Consider the following 20228-nt stretch of genomic DNA (forward strand, 5'->3'; position numbering starts at 1 on the left):
GTGCATTCCCCTGTCAAACTGGTTTCATATTGTGCAGTTTGTGGATCTAAACATGCCACCAGGGAGAGCTGTATTGGTTCACTTTTAGCCAAAAGATATTCGATTACTGAATTAAATTCTGAAAGCTGCATGGCAGAAATACCTGCTGAGAAAGTGCTCCTGGAAGTTACAACCAACTGCAAATCAAGGAATTATATTTAAGAAGTGCTGGATCTCTAAGACCCCCAAATATTTCACTGATCAAACAAACAGAACAGTGGGAAGAACACGGGAATTGATGAACAGGGAGAGATTAAAACAAGGAAAGGTTCCTGTTGGATTACAGACAGGCAGGAGCCATTCACAAAGATCTAATTCTTAATTAAGTAGCTCAAACAATAGAAAAGATGAAAAGGAATGAGCTTCATTTCCTCAAAATGAAAACATTAAAGGCAGCAGAAATACCCAGCGATGATTTACAGGGTCAAGTGCTAAAGGATGCAGGGTGAGAACTTGAGCATGAAAAGAGGTTGGACTGGGTATGGTGGGCAGAGGACATGGGAGCAGCTCCGAGATGAAAAGATGCGAGGGAACATTTTTTTATTCATTTTTATTTTTGCCTTACGTCCTCTGAAAGCCACAAAAAAAAAAAAAAGAAAATAAAAAGAAACAGAGTTAAAAAGAAAAGAAAACCTTGCAGAAAGTAGGCAAGAGAACCTCTGTGACCAGCTTCTAATGCTATCATTTAAATCATGGAATATCCCAAGTGGAAAGGGACCCCCAAGGATCATCCAGACCAACTCCTGGCCCTGCACAGGACACTCCAATAATCCCACCCTGTTCCTGAGGGCATTGTCCAAACACTCCTGGAGCTCTGGCAGCCTTGGGGCCGTGCCCACTGCCCTGGGGAGCCTGTTCAGTGCCAACCACCCTCTGGGGGAAGAACCTTCTCCTGAGATCCAACCTAACCCTGCCCTGACACAGCTCCAGCCGTTCCCTCCTGTCCTATGCAGTTCTCCCATGTTGCAAGATTCCAAGGTGCTTAAAAATGTTTTTTTAGATGTATGAACACAGGACCTGCATCCAGCACATTCTCCTTATGTAATTGCCAAGTACAGGTAGTTAGAATGGAGTAATTTTACAAAAGGGAGAAGTATTCCTTGTCTCCACCTCACTGGGAGATTTTTAGGGTCCTAAAGTACATATAAAAGGAATAGTTACAACTCTCCAGGTCTGCAGTGGCTGCAGTGAGTGCTCTGAGCAGCAGCAAATATTACATCAATGTTTCTGAGAGCACAGGAATGATGACCTGAGTTTCAGAAGGATAAAGGATTTCATCATAGAAATCCAACTCTGAAGAGCAGATTTATTCTACAGAGCTGTGCCACAGCCAGAAATAGAAACCATGCTCTTCAACTCCCAATCCTGATCTCTAATAACAAATAGATTATCCTCCCCCATTGAATATATGCAACATACAATTACAATTCAGAGGATTCCACTCGTTCTTTTCCACTTTCTTCTCCTTTCCTCAGTTTGATCCCCTGGTCTCTTCTAGTCTTTTTGCAGAAATGCTGTTCTTTTGCTGTCACGGGAAATTTGCGTCTCTAAGTTCACTTGGTTCTGGATTTGGGGTTTTACACATATTTCTAGAAGTCAGTTGTGCCCTACAGGACTGTAACCAGTTTGTCATATGACATATTTCTACAGGAATGATAAGTGTTGCAACAAACATTGGCAAACAAGAGACCTCTGTCTCTTCTAACCTCTTTGTGACAGCAACAGTGTTTTCCCAGCAATGATGGTGAAGAAACAAATACCATTTATACCAAGCATTAGCACTGTTGTCCAGTGCTTTCCTTGCAGATGAATAATTAAACTTAAATCTAGGTTACTAGAAATGCAATCACCAGAAAATATTAACCACATTAATCTCTGAATTTATTTAATGTGTTCCCTCTCCTGTTTCAAAAGCTTAAAATGCAGGCAGATCCAAGGAACAAAGGCAGCTAATGAAGAACTTTAAGAACTGACAGTCAGAAGCTTTGTCTGAGTGCCTGAAAGCCCAGGACACACTGTAGGACACACTGATGATGCTGTGTTCCCAACTTTGCCCAAAGTACAATTGTATAGAAAGAAAAATACAAACCCAAACCAAAGCAATGCAAAATTACCAACATATTTAGGGTCAGTGCAAGAACAAAACAATGGGAATGCAGATCCCACCTTCACTATCCACATCTTCCTCTCTGAATTAGGGAACATCCAGTGCAGCAGAACTGGAAGATCAACACATCCTAATAATGGGTGCAATTTAAAAAGTGTTTTTAGTCATGTATACATGGAAAGGAGGAACGTGGCTTCATAGCTGGGAAAATGCAGGTTACCCTTAAAGCTGCAGTGTGGTCACAGCAGGAGGAGTGTTGGCCAAACACCCTCACACCCCATGAGCTGCTGATGCCAGAGGGGACCGAGAAATCTCCCATCTGCCATATTTTAAGGATGAGGGAAGAAGGCAGATGGGCTCTGGGCCTGAGCTGTCTTACTGAAGAACTTACTGCTGAGGTATTTCCGTGCTGGAAAGGCACAGAATTGCTGGAATTCTTGATTTGCCACTGGTAGATGCTGCTGCACACCTAAAGAACCCTGGGCTGAAACTGGGGAATGGCAGTGGGAAACAACCTTCTGGCAGTGTTATCTGTTCTCAGTGAATGTGTTAGTGAATTGATTTTAAAGACAGATCTAGGAGGAAGAGTAAAGAAGAAAGTTGATTGAAAGAAACAAAAGCTGCTAAGAGGGAGAGAGGACAAAACACTGAACTAACCTGAGGCAAACGTGGAACATTAACTCTTTTAAAATATATTAAGAGGTCAGGTTTTAACAAGAGCACTCTGTTCAGAAGTGCCAGCACTCTGAGGCAGATGATGATCACTGTGTTTTTTCATGTTATTCATTAACTGTTTCACCTTGCTCTCCTCACTAACTTGAGGATGCACCAACATCCTGGCACTCACTGTTCCAAACCCTGTGCAAGTCAGTGATGGCTGCAGTGACAGTGGGCACAACTTCCACCCTATGGATTCTCTCCCTCCCAGGATCTGCCAGTACATCTCCTCTGCCCCAGTGTCTGCCCTCCTGGTAGAAGGTGTTAGCTCAGTATCCAGCCCTTTTCCCACTGATCCCAAGCTCCCTGTGGCCTTTAGGCCATCACAGAGAACAGCAGGGGCTCCTCCTCATCAGGGGTCACCTGCAGAAGCTGCTTCTCAAATCCCTCTTCCCTGACACATTTCTCATTCCCTGGATCGAGAACTACTCCTTGACACTGTTAATGCTTTTCTTTTACTCACAACTCTTCCCTACAACATGTGACTTTACTCTGATACAAAGACGTAGTTTTTGGGGTCACCCTTGGCCACTTTGGAAAAATCAGTACAATGCTACAAATGAAATATTACTGCCACACTTCTGAGGCTCTGAGACCCAAAGAAGGAAGGGTAGGGGTTTACTCTGCTTTCCCAATTAATCTGTAAATTCTATGCATTGCATTTTTACCCAGCTAACCCCATTTATACACTTCCCAACTCACTAAGGCAGGGGGTGGATACACAACACACATCAAAAGGGTCTCTGGGTTCCAACAAGCCCGATGGCTCTTGGAACAGCACAGGCACAACCAGGTTGATCTGATGCCTTCCCACCTTCATTCTCTGAGACAGGAACAACACCTCCCAGCCAGCTGGAAAATTCTGATGGATTCTACAGAAATCAGTTTCACTGAAGTTTTCCAAAGCTTTGCTTGGTGTATTATTCTTTTTACCCTGAAAACTATTGATTACACATTTTTTTTTTTTTTGCGTGGAACTTGACAAAATAAGTTAATTTCTCATTCTACTTTACCTAAGAAAAGGAAATACAACATTGCTGGTCCCTTGTAGGTGTGTCAGATTCAGCAAGTGGGGAAAATTCTGAGAATATGTAAAACTTAGCTGGCTCCAGAGATCAGAGAAATCATACCCATGGTCAGTTCTGATGGCCAGGGAGATAAGCCATGCAGAACTGAAGCAAAAATCTATTGGGTTTTTTTTCCCTAATTCTTATCTGTCCCACAAAGATCAACAGGTACGTGACAACAAATGAGCTGAGTTACATTTCTGTTTGAAGTGTGGTATGTCCTTGACCTGCATCCTTCCTGCCTACCATCCAGCAAATCTTCCTAACCACAGCTGGCCTTCAGATGCCCAGCAGATACTCTTTGTCCTATCACCACTCATGCCTCAGGAACTGAGGCATAGAAGGTAACCCATAATTTTGTGCAGACAGCTCTGTCTGCAAAACTACAGAACCTGAAGGAAAAAATCCCAAAGCAGGAAAGCTTCCAAAGAGGATGTTGGAATTTTCAGTTGTGCATGACAGGCTGATAATCCTGCGAGAGTGGCTCCTACCAATGCTGACTGTTCTCCAGGAATGGATACTTCATTTCCTGCAGTGGCAGCAAGTATTTGGCTCACCCCAACTCCTTCCTCTGGCAAAGGGAGCTCAAATTGGGTTGGCAAGGCCCCCTGCTACAAAACTGTCACTTGCCTTGAGCTTCCCTGTGTCTTTTTGGGAAAAGCAGAGCTGGTTAAGAGGATTTAAAGAGCCATATGAGTCTTTCCCGAAGATATTTCCCTCAAAACCAGTTTCTTGAAGATTCTTCTCTCAGTTTCTGTAAAAAGACTGTGGAAAGGGCACAGCATTTCTTGCCATTATGATTAACCAACGACAGATTTCAATTTCTGGTAATCTGTGAGAATGTAATTGTACAACTTTAACCCTAATGAACTACTGGAACTACTGAGTTGGCTCATCCACGGCACAAGGGCAGTGATTTCAGTGAACTGCCACAGAAGTGACCTATCACCTCAGCAGAACAGCCAGAAATCATCTGTGGGCTTGGTTCTGCAAAATACCAAACAACCTTCATGGGCTCTGTGGAGCAGAACAATCAGAGCCAAGGCAGGACAGATTTGGCCCAGGATTAGTGTCTTGCTCCTACTTTATACCTTGAGAAATTAAATCATACAACAATTTGCCAGTGACAGACAAACATGTAAAATCCATACTAAAAGTGGGAGTAACCTCTAGCCTTGGTTACCAGGGTCGCCTCCTATCTACTAAATCACAGCTATTATATCATTTCAGTGAACAGAATAGAATCCCTTTCCAGATTGTCAGTAAGAGATCCTAATACACTGCAAATGAGCCTCTTCCCCTGTGGGGTCAGAAAACTCATTTGTGGGTGCCCTGCAGAGCACAGAAAAGAGCACAATTGCTGAAAAATACACTTAGTGTGAGGGAATTAAATTTATAACAAGTTTGTGGAAGGATTTTCTTTTCTTCATTTTTCTCTGTTCCAGAAAGCAATGACATGACAAGGGTCATTATCCTGAAATGGCAGGGGAGAAATCCCACAAACAAGAGTCCTCTTGCAAAACAACTCCCCCACCCCAACTGTGGGAATGTGCTGGGGTTATCAGGAAGCACTCCAGGTCAGCCCTGATGTGGCACAAATGAGAAGTCAAGGCACAAAAGTAAAACATCACACTCAGCTCTGGCTGTGGCAGAACTAAGATCACATCTCCGACTGAACTTTCTATACTTTCATTGGTTTCCTTGTCCTTTCAGCCCAGTTTGCACTGGGTGCTGGACATCCCACCTGCCTGCTAACCTGTGGGAATTGGTGTTTTGGAATATCTTTTGATCCAAGGCAAACTTTCCACGGTGGTGCTGCTGACATAGTATTTAGTTTGAGGGTTTGGAGTGCTTGCTGTTTGTTTACTTTGAGTGATACAAGGAAGAAGAGCAAGAAGGGTTTATTTTTATGGCACAGGAAGACACTCCTGGCATTCCAAAGGGAAGGATCGAAGGGGAGATCCAGGACTCCAGTGGAGACCAGCACTTTGTCCATGCTGAGCTCAGAGCTTGGGAAGGGGTGATCCCTGTTAGCTTCCCTCTGGAGGGAGGGAGCTTGCTGGATTTCTTGGGTTTGTGTTGGCAGAGGACTCCTGCCAGATAATCTCCCCCAGGCCTCAGGGCAATCATTAGGAGTTCTCAGTGTCACTGCAGCAAGACACAAGTCTTCTATGGTGAGTCTTTCCTGCCTTGCTGCTTCCACCCTCATTTACATCTGCACAAAAGGATATTCATGTTCCCCCTGACAGGCAGACAGGATTGCACAAGGTTCAAACCAGCCCACTGATTTGACTGACAGTTAAGCAAAGTAATCTGGGGTTTTTTTCTTTACTCCTAGAATTATGGGGTTTATCTTAAAATAACTTGGAAACTTTCTCTGTCTTCAGTCTTACAATAGGACCTGAATTTTCTTAGATCTACTACAACAAATGAGGAAACCTTTTACTGTCATTGACCTTTAATCCTTTCATGTCCCTAAAGAGAGCAGCTCTCTGAAGCACAAGACTGAAAGGTGTGTAGGTATTTCTGCAGCCTACTTTAAGACAATTCCTAAATCCTAAATTTTTAGACAACAAATATTTACTCTCACTGTCCTGGTCCTGTAAATGAGTCAATGTGAGAAAAGTCTTAACCCACAAGTCTTAATGAAGTGAAAAAAACATTTATTGAGAGTGAATGCAAGATCAGGAATGTTGTGGAATTCCATTCAAGCAAATGGAAGCATGTACAACACAAGTAATACAGAAAATGCACATTTGTCTAAGTTTTCTGCTTTTCTAATGAGTTACATTAAAAAGACTGTATGGTCTGGAAGAAATAGATAATTGTTTCTAATATAATTTCTGCTAGAGGCCTGATGGATGGCTAGAAACACTTTGTGTTTGTGAGTCCTCTATCTTGGAAGATAATACAGAGTCACAGAAGACAAACAATGTAAGTCACAGATAATCTTTAAATAAATTTAAACCATATTTTACCAATAACGTGTCAGAATATTTCCAGGATTTTCTCCTTGCATAGAACAGCAGTTGTTATCAAAAGTGGAAACAATAGAGCAACAAAAGGGAAAATTTCAGTAAATTAATTCCTCTCTGTGATAACCTCAAAATGAGCCAGCTTCTCTGAGTGCAGTGAAAGTAATAGATTCACAGTATTAAAAAGTTTTAAAGTGGGCTGAAAGGCAAAGAACTGGACTTGTCTGCACTGACATTACCAATGTATCAGTGTTCAAACAAAGGGGTCACATAATCAAGACAAGCTCAGAGCAACTGTCCCCAGCACTTTTCCCTGCCTATCCAGTGGCTGAGGTTGTGCAGTTTGCCCTGTGTCACCATGGCTGGAGAAAGAGTTGGGTTTGCATCTTCACAACAAAGCCACCACAGTCTCAACAGCACTGTGGAGATACTTAACATCTAAGGACTGGAGTCCTTATGGATAAGACTTATACATAATGTTATAGTCCAATTTACAGCACTCACCGGCCACCAAATCATGCTCCGTCCTGCCAGGAAAAACCCTCCCACCGTCCCTCGGTTGCTTGAGTACATAGCCTAGAAAACAAGGAAGGAAGAGAGTTTTAATCATGTTTTAAGTGTAAGAGGCACCATACACAGACTAAGAACAAACAGCTCAAATGAAGGGATAAAATACACAGGGAGGGTAAAGTGAAAGGGCGGCTAAAAAGAACAACCTTATGATGAAGGAAATAATGAACAATGATTCTTTTACCTAGGTCTACATTAACCATTCAAGCTTCATTGCTTCACCTTTCATATAGTGTGAAACATTAAAATAAAATGAAATTTCACCAAAAAAAAAGATCACTCAAATAAAAGCTCATATGAACTATTAATTGGGGTGAAACACCTTTGAATTCAGGCATCAAAAAAGACTGTAAGGTGCAAGTTTATTAACAGAAACTGTGCAGCTTTTTTAACTCAATACTATCCAGCCCCTACATATATCTGTTTTCTTGTTGTGATATCAGCACTGTGCCTGCTTCTCTCTGAAGTTCCAGAAAAAGAAGCCAGCTAAAATTTCCTTTTCAGAAACTCATTTTGTATTTGTCAAGGGATGGGCCTTAGAGGGAAGCTTCCTCCAATTTTTGTTAATGACCCTGAGGCATTATTTACTGGATTCCCATTGTCTCCTCTGATGCACTTTGAACAGGTAAATAAGAAAAAAGACTCGGAAAAATTAGCCAGACCTTTTCTTCTGATGCTGAAGAAAGGAAGTAAATATGAAAGTTCTACATTTAATTACACACAGCAACTAAATAAGCATTTGCCCAATAAAGAGGGCACTGTGGCTGGAAAGAAACAGTTCCAGGGATTAACTCAGCACACACTGGCCTGAGAAGCCACAGATCAGCCCTTTCTTGTCACAGACCTTTAATATAAAGTTCAACTACAGCAACTGCCAGACTTCATAGCAAAGACCCAGCTCCCTCCTGCCAGATCTCGAGGTGTTCTGCTGGACTGGGGATTCAGATTTTTTGCTATTTTGGCCTTTACTACCATGGTGGAGAGGCAAAGAAAAGGTTGTGTCCATTCTGTGCAGATCCTAAATTTTTGGTGCTCTTCAAAACATTGCCAGGCTACTAGAAAGGGAGGTTTGTCCTGCAGCTGACTTCTCTGCACTGTGAAATGTTCTTGGGATGCTCCTGGAAAGCAGAGGATTCCTGAGGGGCAATGCCTCCTCTCCACTGGTTAATGGTCAAGTGTTCAGGTGACCAGGAGAGTTTGCCCCAAGGAAAATGGAATTCAGTGACATTCCACTGATCATGCCTTTGTAGCTCAGAGTATTGGCCCATTCTCTTCAAAACCTTCAGCTCTGGGGTCACACCCCTGGGATGGGCCCTGCCTCTCTCCCCTGGCTGTGTGAGCACTGGGCTCTGGGATGAGGCTCCAAGCTGCCCTCACACACCGGGCACCGCAGGCTGAGGGCAGGAGGCACCACAGCGCTTTGATCACGAGCAGACAGGCACTGCCAGCACTTCCCACCCCTGAAACTCTTCCTGCCTCACACTTTCAGTGGCACTGCACCCTGGAGTCAAGGATCTGATGGCAAGAAACAGCCACAGGAATGCTTCCCTCAAATGGCACCTACAACCTGGACTCATCCCTTCCTTTGTCCTCCCCATCTGTGACAGTCACAGAGTTACTGTCACATTCACAGAGTTACTGTCACACCACCTCACTGCCCTTTCCTCTCCCTGCAACTCCCCCTCCTCACCATTTCCTCTGGCATCCCCTCACACCACCAGTTCTCCCGGCAGTCCCAGTGCTCCGTGGTGCCAAACCCCATCTCTGCCCTCCAGCCTGTTTCTCCCAGGGACCCTGGCTGGCCTCGTCTTTACTGATCACACTTCTCAGCCCCATCCCACACAAACCTCATTACTTCACCTTTCCCACTAGTCCCATTCATCCACCTAAAGGGATGCCTCCCTTCATTACCAGCTCCTCTACAGCAAATAAATACCCACATTTTGCCCACTATCCACTTGCTAACTCAATTAAGCACCAAAATCTTTATGCAATTATACATTTTCATTTACTGACCCATCTTCCCAACATTGTACTCATTAAGTAAACCCAAATAAAATAAAATCCCAACGTACCCATAGTCCCACTGCCAGAACTAACAAAAAATAGATGACAATAATAGAGATGTCTGCAGCATTGTTGATCTTTACGGTGGATTGCATCCTGGCTGCTCCTCTGGCTTTCTTCTTCTTTCTCTCCTTATGTGCTTCTTGCAGAGTTCAGGTTAATGATGAACTGCTGTCATTCCCTACGCCTTATATAATATATAACTTCAGATTCACTTGTCTCCCATGGGACACAAATTGAAGCTGCTGCTTTTCCCTGGACTCCTTCCCAAATAGTGTTCCTGTAACAGGTGCTGCAGATTTAGAGTTCAGCTCTCCTGCTGAAGGTGCTCGTGGTTTTAACATCCACGAGCAGATGTCAGAGAAGGAATGACAGGGAAAGGAGTGGCTTGGCAGCAATAAACCTGCATATTTACCTCACTGTGGGTGAGGACTTTTTTTTTTTTTTAAGTGGTTGTACCTGTAAATCTAGTCACGGAAGATGTAGTTCTTTTAGATGATGATGGTAAGCAATTACCTGTGAGGAGTGACCTGACACCTGGGGAAAACCCAGGGGTCCAGGATCTGGGACAGCCTCTGTGTCACCTCTCAACTCAGCAGCATTACTCAATGGAGAAACAGCCCTGCATTTCTGGGAAGGAGACAACTTGAATCTGCTCACACTGCTCCCATGGATACAGGTAAAGATGCTTGTGAACACCAGACTTGGACCCAGGAGCTTACTGGGCTTCCATGCTTTTTAGACCATGATGTTGTTGGTTCTCTATTGTAGCTACTCAGCTTCACGTTTGAATAAGTTCAAAGTTCATCAGAGCTTGGGTTTGCTCTCCCTTTATTTGCTCCTCTTCAGAATTAAGCTAAGCAAAACACCCAGTCACAAAGACATGGAACACACTGATTACAGACAGATCCTCACAGCTCTGAGTAAGGGAGCTTCCCCAAAGGATGCCTGTGATCCTCTGAGCTGGAAGAGGCCAGAGAAATCCAGGACATTTAAAACAATAGATACAGGTGCTAGGCACATTTCTGGGCTCTGGGGATACCTGAGAGTCCTATTCTCTGCTTGATCCTGGGGAATCATTATTCATTTACAGCTGCCTAGGCTGCCTTTTGGGAGTAAAACATGACCCAGAAGTTACACTGAGCAGAACAAGCAGTCCAGGACATGGGAAGCACAGCAAGTCTGGCTGATCTTGCAGGTGTTGTTTCCTCAGGAGATGAAATCAAGGTCTGGCTCTGTTGGTTTGCAATGATTTTTTCCTGAGCAAACTACCCTTTGGTAATTGTGGCTAAGGCAGTAAAGAAGCTATAATACAGTGATTACTTATAAGAATAAAATTAAAATCTCTTCTATTGTTTGAGTACCTATACTCTTATAAAACATTGCTATCCTCTGATAGTTTAGGGATCTCCCCCAAAACACATTCTTCAGTTTGTCCTGCAGGACTGTGAAATGTTAGCTTAAAGTCCCAACAGAGAAAAAATTAACCCTGGAAGCTGCTGAGCATCCAAAATTCCCGTTAGCTGCGACCTTCCCTGCTGTGTATTTCAGTGGAAAATAAAAGACTTATTTACTCACCTTAATTATCAGGAAAGAGTTTGCCTAAGATAGGCTGCAGATGGCACTTCTTTACAGAGATGGACGCAGGGGTCCTTGCAACTCACAAAAAGTTTGGTTTTCATGGATTCCATTTCTGTGTCAGTCTACAGAGGCAAAGCAAAGAAAACATTAGTCAGGAACTGTGTTCTCAGCAAAAGAGAGCTCAGAGGCTGAGAAACACCTCAGCCTCCTGTCCACAGCTCCTGCTGGAACCACACCAACGAGATTCCAAGGTTTGAAACAGTAATGGAGAATCAATGTCTAAAAGATAATAATCACACAATTCCTATCTTTCTGTACAGTGGACACAAACTTAATTGTGCTCTATTTCTGTAGGCCACAAACACAAACCAAGCATCATCTACCAGACTGTCAAAAGAAGAGGCAGCTTTGCCAAGGCTCTGAATATCTCATCTCCACATCCTTATACCCATAGTCCAGAGAGAAACCTGGAACCTTTGTACTGGGAGGTTGTTGGTGTATCCAGTGATTCACTTCATGAATTCAGTGCACACAAAAGGTCTCTGAAAGGTCAGCCTTTCAGATTTGAAAAAGGTTGAATCTTCCTTTGTGTTAAAGCTTTCAAAGATAAGCAGGAGTAAAGCTCCTGATGTGATGAGTGAACATGGCATGGACACAATGACACCTCACTCACAGCCAGCAATGTGCTTTGGGGGCTGCTCTCAGCAGCCTGAAAGGTCTGTTCAAGCAGGTTTGGGGTTCCAACACTAGACAAATTGACAGATAATTTGATACATTGAGGAAATGTCTCTCCTCTTCCCTGTGAGCCGAGATTTTAATGGGAGTGAGAAAACCAATTAATTTAAGTAACATAACACAGTGACTCTGATCCATGCCTATAATGATTGCTCCCCTCTGGATTGAGCCTGATGACATTCAGCTTATCAGGAACATGTCTGTTCATACCTGAATAGACAAAACAGGGAATGGACTGGGGCACAGATAGCTACAGACCAGTGAGTAACTGGTTCAAAATCCCACCCCAGACTGGGATGGAGCCCAAAGAGAATAATGTCCTGGCTCTGCACTCCCACTGTGTAACAGCAGGGCTGACGGGGCACAGGGCAGGTAGATCCTCATGATGTAACAAAAATGAACCCTTTCAGGACTAATTTTCTGGTTAGTATCTCTACAGGAGCAGGCAGAGGCTGCAATTGCTCTGTTGTCATTAGAAAATGGAACTGTAGCACAGAAAATTACAGAATTACTGCCACTTAGGCTGGTGTCTGACAAAACTGTGTGTACGTCTTCCTCCTGAGGAGGGCAAATGATAAAGCAAAGAGTAAAACAAACAAACTACAAACAAAGAGAAAGATGCATCAGCATGCAAAGTGCCTCCCACTGAGGAACTCCTCTAATCTTTTCTCTGGCATCCCTCCAAACTTCTTGATAAAGCAAGCAGAGTTCTTTTTCAAGTGCTCTTCAGAAATGCGAATTTAAACAGTATCCTTTGTACAATTAATAAAAGACAAAACCAGACAGAAATCTGCAGTTATTTTTCTTGCAGAAGGCCACATACTTTGTTAGTAAATTCTCTACCCTCCTTTTATGGTTCCTTAGCCATGCAATATGAACTTGGAAAAGAGCTCATATTTGCAAGTGGACAAAATGTAAGTTCAAAGGCTCTCAGCACAGTTTTCCTAAAATGGTTCTAATAACAGAAAGTGGCAGTTAGAGCAGGAGACAGAAGGATTGTTAATACCTTGTGTTTGATGCCACAAGTCCTTTTTCTGCAATCTCGATTAAGTGAGCAAAACTTGGGTCTAATTAGAAGATTTAGTCACAGAAGGAGGATAAAAATGTGGAAAACTAAAACATGGAATCAATTGAAGAGGAACTACTAAAAGGAAAAAAGATCCAAAGTCCAGTAAGTATGATGTAGGTAGAAGAAAAAAAATCAGTAGGAAAACAGGTGCCTTCCTAAAATGTTATCAGATGGAAAGCAAGGTCACTCTATTCTTATGCACTAAGAGGATCAGATTAAGAAACGTGAACAAAACCACGTATTTATCAAGAGACTAAAGAGATAACAAAAATGAACACTTTCAGGACTAATTTTCTGATTAGTATCTCTACAGAGGAGAAATATCAGAGGACGTAAAAAGAAAGGTCTATATGCAGATAGACCAACAGAAGTGAAGCAAGGAAATTTATTCACTTCTTCAGCAAGTGATTAAATTATCTCTGTGTGATCACTAAAATCACTCAGCCCTGAAGCATCTCGGCATTGCCACTGTTATACAAACAACAGTCTCAGGACTGTGCTCTTCATACAGGATAGGACAAGACAGCAAATAATTTAATTTATTTTTGGTTTATTAGTGTTTTATTAATTCTTATAATTCAGGAGATTAATAGGGGAGGACTAATGGCAATAGATAGGTTTGAATTTCCACTGGCTCTAAAAAAGTTGAAGAGTAGATTAAAAATTACTCCCCAGAACCAGTGCAGACTGTCACCAAGTTTAGCCACCTGATAGTGGGGCAGATTGTTCCCCACAAGCAACTTCTTAATTGAGTAGCATTCTCGTTAGAACTACGATTATTATCTCATAAATAATAGGCTAAGTAGCACACATTATTTCTTATTCTTGTGATCTAATCCATCATACTTTGTATATGTTAGAGGCTTGCTAATCCCTCTTGGGAGTTTCCTACTTTCCCCCTAAAACAGTGTGTCCAGAAAAATATCTTTTAGAGATGGATACTAAGGGATGCTAATCTGCCAGTTCTGCTATAGCTACAACTAAATAATGGAAGGAATTATCCAGATGCATAAATATCATCACGACTCTCCCAAATATTGTTGCCACTCGTGTTTTAGAAATGCTTTAGGGAAAAGAGTATCTCCACTGCATAAAATGCAGGAGAGAAATGAACAGGAGATGAGCTGCTGATGCCCCTTCCACTGAAATAATTCTCCAGTTTTTCAGGTGACCCAGTGAACCCCTCAGTTGCTCATGTTCTATTTCCTCAAAATCAGTGTAATCCCTCAGGAACAAGGGATAGCATCAGCCCTTGTGGGTATGTTTTCATTGCCCTACAGCAACAAGCAGCAACAAATACATTATTATTATTTATTGTATCTGACAGGTTAATTTGATTAAAGAAATCTAAGTGGAGGAGGGAAAAGATCATAATCTGCTAATGTAATAGCCTAATAAAAATGTCCAATTTGTTCTACAGAGTCCCAGGGGCTCTTCAGTTAAGCCTATTGTTTGTACAGTGTTTGGCTGGAAAATTAAATGAGGGCAAAATCTGAATAATACTGTACAAAACACAATATGAAGCTTCTTGAAAATGAGAGAAAACAGAAAACGTTGGAGGGAACCCAGGGGAAACATTCTTTAAGGAATCTGGGCTGAAAGAGATCATACTCATATTTGGCATAAATGCTCTTTGCTACTGGAGAATAAATTGGTCAGAAAGGGAATAGTGAAACACAGGAACCTCTGGTCAGATAAAAGGGAAAAGAATTGCCTGCAAATCCCTACTTGGGGGAAGGAAAAACTAACAAACAAACAAAAAACCCCAACCAACAACAAAAAAGATCATACATCGATCACAGGTGGGAAAATAATGAGAGAATTGGAAATAACGAACATGGAGAGTGTAAAAAATATACTAATATTTTCTATAAACAAAAAATATCGGTAAATTACCAGATACATTTGTGCAGAGGTATCTCCCCCAAAATCAGTGTGAGGCAGTCTCTGGACAGATTTTGTTAGTTTCTAGGAAGTTGCACATATCTAGAAGGATTTATAAGTCACAGAGCTCCGAGATGAACAGTTTTATCCATTAGATCTGTGTTGTTGCAGTCGGTGGGACACTTGTTTACCAGTGCATGTGCTGTATTTCTGGGAGGTTTCCCCACGGGTGTCAGATCATGGGGACAAGAGCAGGGATGCCACTTGAAGGGTGTGGGTGTTTCCAGGACTGTGGCTGGGGCACAGGCCGGTCACTCACATTCTGAGCTGAGTGTTTGCTGCCAGCAGCACATCAAAAACCCCCGCTCCTTCCTTACAGGTGCTGGGAGCTCTGTTTCCTCACGTCGTGATGTAAGAGCTAAACAACACAGACAAACTGATAATTAAACGTAAGACTCTTTACAGGAAGGATGCTCTTGCAAATGTCCACAGCTCTCGTTAAAACAAATCAGCTCTCCCAGTTTGGGCACTGCTAAATCCCCCCTGTCCACGGGCTGCTGATGTTTCAGAGGTCACGTTTCAAACCGTGCTGGGGGCGCTTTGCATTTGAAGCGGGGCCTAAAGCAGAGGAGCAGGCAAGGAGCCATCAGCATTCCCAGGGTTATCACCACCTGCCCATCCTTGTTACAGGGGCACAGAGGGTGATTGCTGCCTAAGAATGCACAAGAGGGAAAATATTCAGGAATACACTGCTTCAAAAGCTGCATCTTTCCTGTTATCTGTCAACTCCAAACCCCCAGGAGGCCCAACTAACTGGAAGAGCAGGTATTCCCCAAACCAGGTGCTCCCCAAACCACTACAGAACTAGGAAATGCAGGGGATGAGAGTGGTACCCAGTTATGGATCCTCTCCATCAGAAGAAATGTTCTTCTGTTTTGTGCATTCCTGCCATCCCAGGATTAGCATAAAGCAACTAAAAAAGTCAGCATTGTAGCCCTCTTTCTTTCTCTTCAGTGGTGTCAGGCTCCTGCTCCAAGATTTGATACAAAATTATCCTTTCTACCAAACCCAGTCATTAGAGGAATATTTTTCATTCATCCAGTCCACAGCACAATGTGTAGCTGCAATCCAGAATACACATTTACATTCATATAGCAAATTATTCAGCTCAACAGTATTAAATGAAACACTGACACATCCATGTACAGGACAACGATACCAATACTGAAAGGAGGGGAGAGAAGCCTAGTAGCACTTTTAGCAGCAGGACATATCAACTCCACCTATTTTTCAAGTACTGCTAAAAGGAAAAGCTCCTGTGGGCTGGGAGAGCTGCTGACAGCCTGTTTAACTGCCAGGAAGCTCAGGGCCCAGCAGGATCTGTCATGGATACATGGAATAGGGCAGAACTACATCCAACTTGTTCAGCAGCTACGTTCACTCCAGTACTTACACCTGCAAGAATAATTCCTATGCTTTTCCCACACACAGTAACACAACAGTATGTAAAATCCATGTGTGCTCATCTATCAGGAACAAGGAACAGGGACTAAAGCTTTGGGCAGCCTAGCAGATACTACAGAGTGTGAATGTGAAGGGGGTGGTAACTGGGCAAGAAGACAAACACTGATGACAGGTTCTCTGTCCCTGTGCACAGGGAAGGCTGAGCTCTGCACTGCCTGGACTTTCACAATCCTGCAGGTGTGGGACTGCTGTGATTCAGCTGCAGTTGCACAGTGCAGTACACTGTGTTTAAGAAGGGTGTGTAAAATTTGGAACATTTTTCAGCATCAGTTAAGAAGTTTCATATCATCAGGACATTCCTTATTGGAAACTGTGTTGAGGACTGTAAGACTTAGCTGTGTAGATCAGGGTGAGCACTGACGTTGCCCCACGTAAGAATGCAGCTTCCATCTATCCAGACAGAGGGAATACCTAACACTGGAATACAAGCTAACAATCTACTCTCAGAGATTAGTCCTGGAATAGCAAAAATCTCTTCAAACTCCTCAAATGTGGTCGAATCCTCCTTTAAGCTCATGCAAAAGAAGTGTAAATGTTCTGGGGAGATCATGCAAAGATCACAGATAGAATGGGATAGTCACATTCCAGAATACTCCAGGTGTAGCCCAGAGGGACAGTTAAGAAACCAAACTTCCATTTGTGCTCACAGATAAAATCTGATCTGATTACTTTAGAGAGCAAGCAAACCACACATTTATTAAAAAAAAAAATTGATGACTACACCAATTAGGCCCTTTCAGTTGTCAGAGAAATAGCACTGTGTGTTTGTTGGAAAATTGTGGATTTGTAACTTGTTGGAATTCTTTCCAAATCCTGAAACATTCATTTTTACATTACATTGCCACTTTGAGAAATCCTAAGAGATTTCCTATGTATCAGTGATAGGAGTTTCCATAAGAAAGCTGAGTCTCCAAACTAGGAAACACATGAAAAGCTGTTTTCACACCTTCATTCATCAGAAATGACCTCACTTGACTGAAATAGTATTTAAATTGTACTTTCTCCAAGGAGATCACAAGGGGCTGAGAATAGTAATCGTTCCTGTACAATCACAGGACACCAAAGTGATTTATGGTGGCTATTATTTTACTACTCGTTAATGATTCCTTAAGAGTCCAGACAATTGGCAATAATAGAAAGGAGACTCATTTTACTGTGTAAGACTTTTCCTCACGATCAGAGGCTTCAGTGAATCCAACACGGGGCCTCAGACCAGTCAGAACTGAGGTGACCCTTATGGGCAAATCACTGTTAAATAACCAGGACATACTTGTTCAATATTCTGGGGACAGGAAGGGACAACCTTCATTGGCAGAGGTAACAACAGTAAAGCCAACTCCCTAAAGGTACACGCAGGAACCTGCTACTAACACCTGTGCATCCACAACAATGGGTCAAGAAACTTCCACATGGCTGGTGTCACCTCCCACGTTGTAGTGGCAGCTTTTAAGTCCCAAACCACTTGAAAATAGAGCAGTGGCAGGCCCAGGTTTCAAGGCTTCCCTTCTCACTGCTCAGTGCCTGCTGCATGTTGGCTGCTGCTTTGCCAAATAAGCATTGGGGTCCCCACCAATAACAGAAGTGCTGTCTCTCCCATTCCAAAATCCTGGAATCCAAAAACTCATTCCAAATCCACAAACTGGTAGTTTCAGTGCATTTGCAGAACAATTCTGTACTTTGGACCAAGACACTGTTTAGATGGACAAGTTAAAGCCCTTCAGGCTTGATTTGCATAACTTGTCAGCATGTGAAAAACAACTGACAGTGTGTAGCATCCCACCCTAAAGGGTAAGGGAGCACCCATCCCTTTCCATCTGTTCCACTGCCCCTTCTGCCCCTTTCTCTCTCCTAGATGTATTCTGTGGGGAGCAGCAAGGTGTATCCTGAGCAAAGGCTGCCTGCCTGCAGCTCTGCTGCCAGCTTCCAAAGGGAAAGAGTGGCCTGGAGAACAGCTCTTTGGCACTTCAGGCTGCTTTCTGCTACAGCAAAAAGTGTTTGAATGGAGATCAAAAATGGGACAGGAGCCAGGCACTCAAGAAGCACAAGTGTCCTCATGGTAGCTCAGTGTTTTTCCTGACACTGAACCTGGAAAAAGCTTATATCAAAGAATAAGTTTTTCCACAAACTTCCACACTATACAATTGTCCTGATTTCTTACTTTACAGAAGAAAACACATGGATATCAGGACACAGATAATTTGAGGACATCCTTTTGTACACCAACGGCACAAGTACTGCAATGGCAGCGTCTCTGTGAGGGCTGAGGGCACCCAGGGCTGCACCAGCAGAGCACAGGCACCAGCCAGGGCAGGGAACTCTGCTCGTCCTCGTGAGGCAGCACCTTGGACACTGTGGCCCACCTGGAGCCTTTCATCACCAAATGGATACTGGTAAGAGAGAGAGCACAGTGAAGTGCTGCACCATGTGGCATGTGAGGAGAGGCTGAGGGACTGGGTGTGTTTAGCCTCAAGAAGAGAAGGTCTGGGAGAAGAAACCAACTGTCATCATCACATACCTACAGGGCAGTTACACGGAGGACAGAGCCACTGTTCTCAGAAGTAACAGTGCAAGGGCAAGAAGCAATGGCACAGATTGTGGCAGGAGAAAGTGTGAGTGGATATACAAGGGACAAAATACAGTGTAAGTGCTTAAGCCCTGAAATAGGTTGCCTAGAAAGACAGAAATCTCTGTTCTTTGAGGTTTTCAAAATCTCATTGGACAAGGCCCTGAGCAATCTGATCCAACTTTAAAGGCAGCCCTGCCCTTCATGGTCTCTGGAGGCCCATTTCAAACTAAATTATGTTATCTGGAGATCTCTGACATGTTTCCTTTTCTTCAAAGTCCCCCTTGGTGCACAGGCTGTTTGACAAGCCCATCTCTGCATTCAGGTGTGCTGTCACAGCTCACAAATCAAGAGTTTTGACGCACGTTCTCACGATTACACCACTAAAAAAGTCAATAGTGTCATATACTCGTTTTTTACTAATCACTCACTGCCAAATCCTTGAGGTTGTTATCAGGCAAAGTCCCATAAAACCCTGGAGAAAGCCGAGTGTACTTCAGTGCCACACCAGTCAGAACAGAAACTGCACGTGAGCTGAAAGCACATTAGGGCTGTGGGGGCAAAGTCTGGGAGCTCCTAATCACACTTTGGTTCCTACACAGACCTCTCAGGAGCTGCAGGGGAGGTGCCCAAATAAAGTCTGAGCAAAGCTGGCAATGGACTTCACCAAGTGACTGTAACTGGTTTATTACACTGAACTGTCAGGGATGACTTGGAGCCTACATGTCCCAGGAGTGCACCAGCCTTACCCCACTACAGCAAATTCAGCACTTCTTTCAGACAGCAATGTTAATTGTCCTCTTTAACACAGACAGGATGGTTCAAAATCAATGGAATGGATGAGAATAAAGGGCAGGAATGGACAGAGAATAAAGGGCAGGAATGGACAGAGAATAAAGGGCAGGAATGGCCCTGACTTCCCTTCCACTCCTTGATGCCAAAGCTGAACACAGGTGACTGCAAGGTACCAACAATAACTCAGGTCAGCCTGACCTGACTGTGGCCCTGCACAGCACAGAAGCGTCAACTAACAGCTTAGACCTGCCAAAAATTGAGCCCCATTCACTTCCCTCCTCTTTTTTTTTGTTTTTTTTGCTAGAAGTACTCCCGAGAATACAAGCACAGTGAAATTTTGACAAAAAGTGTCTGTGTAGCTGCAGTGGATTCTTCACAAGAAGTTTCCAGGTGCTTTGCAATATTAGTATGACAAAAAGTAACGAATCCAGTGTAATTCCTAAAGAAGGGAAGAATGAAGAAGAAAACAGCTTCTAGATTTTAAGAGCAAATTGAGATTGACCTAAACAAAAAAATACAAAATGCCATCTCTAAC

The 20228-nt window shown here is 43.1% G+C and overlaps 1 protein-coding gene across 2 annotated transcripts in view; it reads right to left on the reverse strand.

Annotated features, from left to right (window-relative positions):
• SLC5A1 (solute carrier family 5 member 1) overlaps positions 1-11198 on the reverse strand; it is a 29940-nt gene extending 18742 nt beyond the window's left edge. Inside the window, exons 1-2 of one of the 2 annotated variants that reach the window (XM_017814459.1) lie at positions 11121-11198; positions 7410-7481 (exon numbers count right to left, since the gene is read on the reverse strand). In XM_017814459.1, the coding sequence (XP_017669948.1) occupies positions 7410-7478 (69 nt within the window). In that variant the 5' untranslated portion in view covers positions 7479-7481; positions 11121-11198. Of the gene's footprint in view, positions 1-7409; positions 7482-9550; positions 9855-11120 lie in introns of those variants that run through there. The other variant, XM_017814458.1, reaches the window with a different exon arrangement.
• Between the last annotated feature and the right edge of the window lie 9030 nt (positions 11199-20228).

Source organism: Lepidothrix coronata, unplaced genomic scaffold (genome assembly GCF_001604755.1).
Source record: "Lepidothrix coronata isolate B3197 unplaced genomic scaffold, Lepidothrix_coronata-1.0 Scaffold44, whole genome shotgun sequence".
NCBI lineage: Eukaryota > Metazoa > Chordata > Aves > Passeriformes > Pipridae > Lepidothrix > Lepidothrix coronata.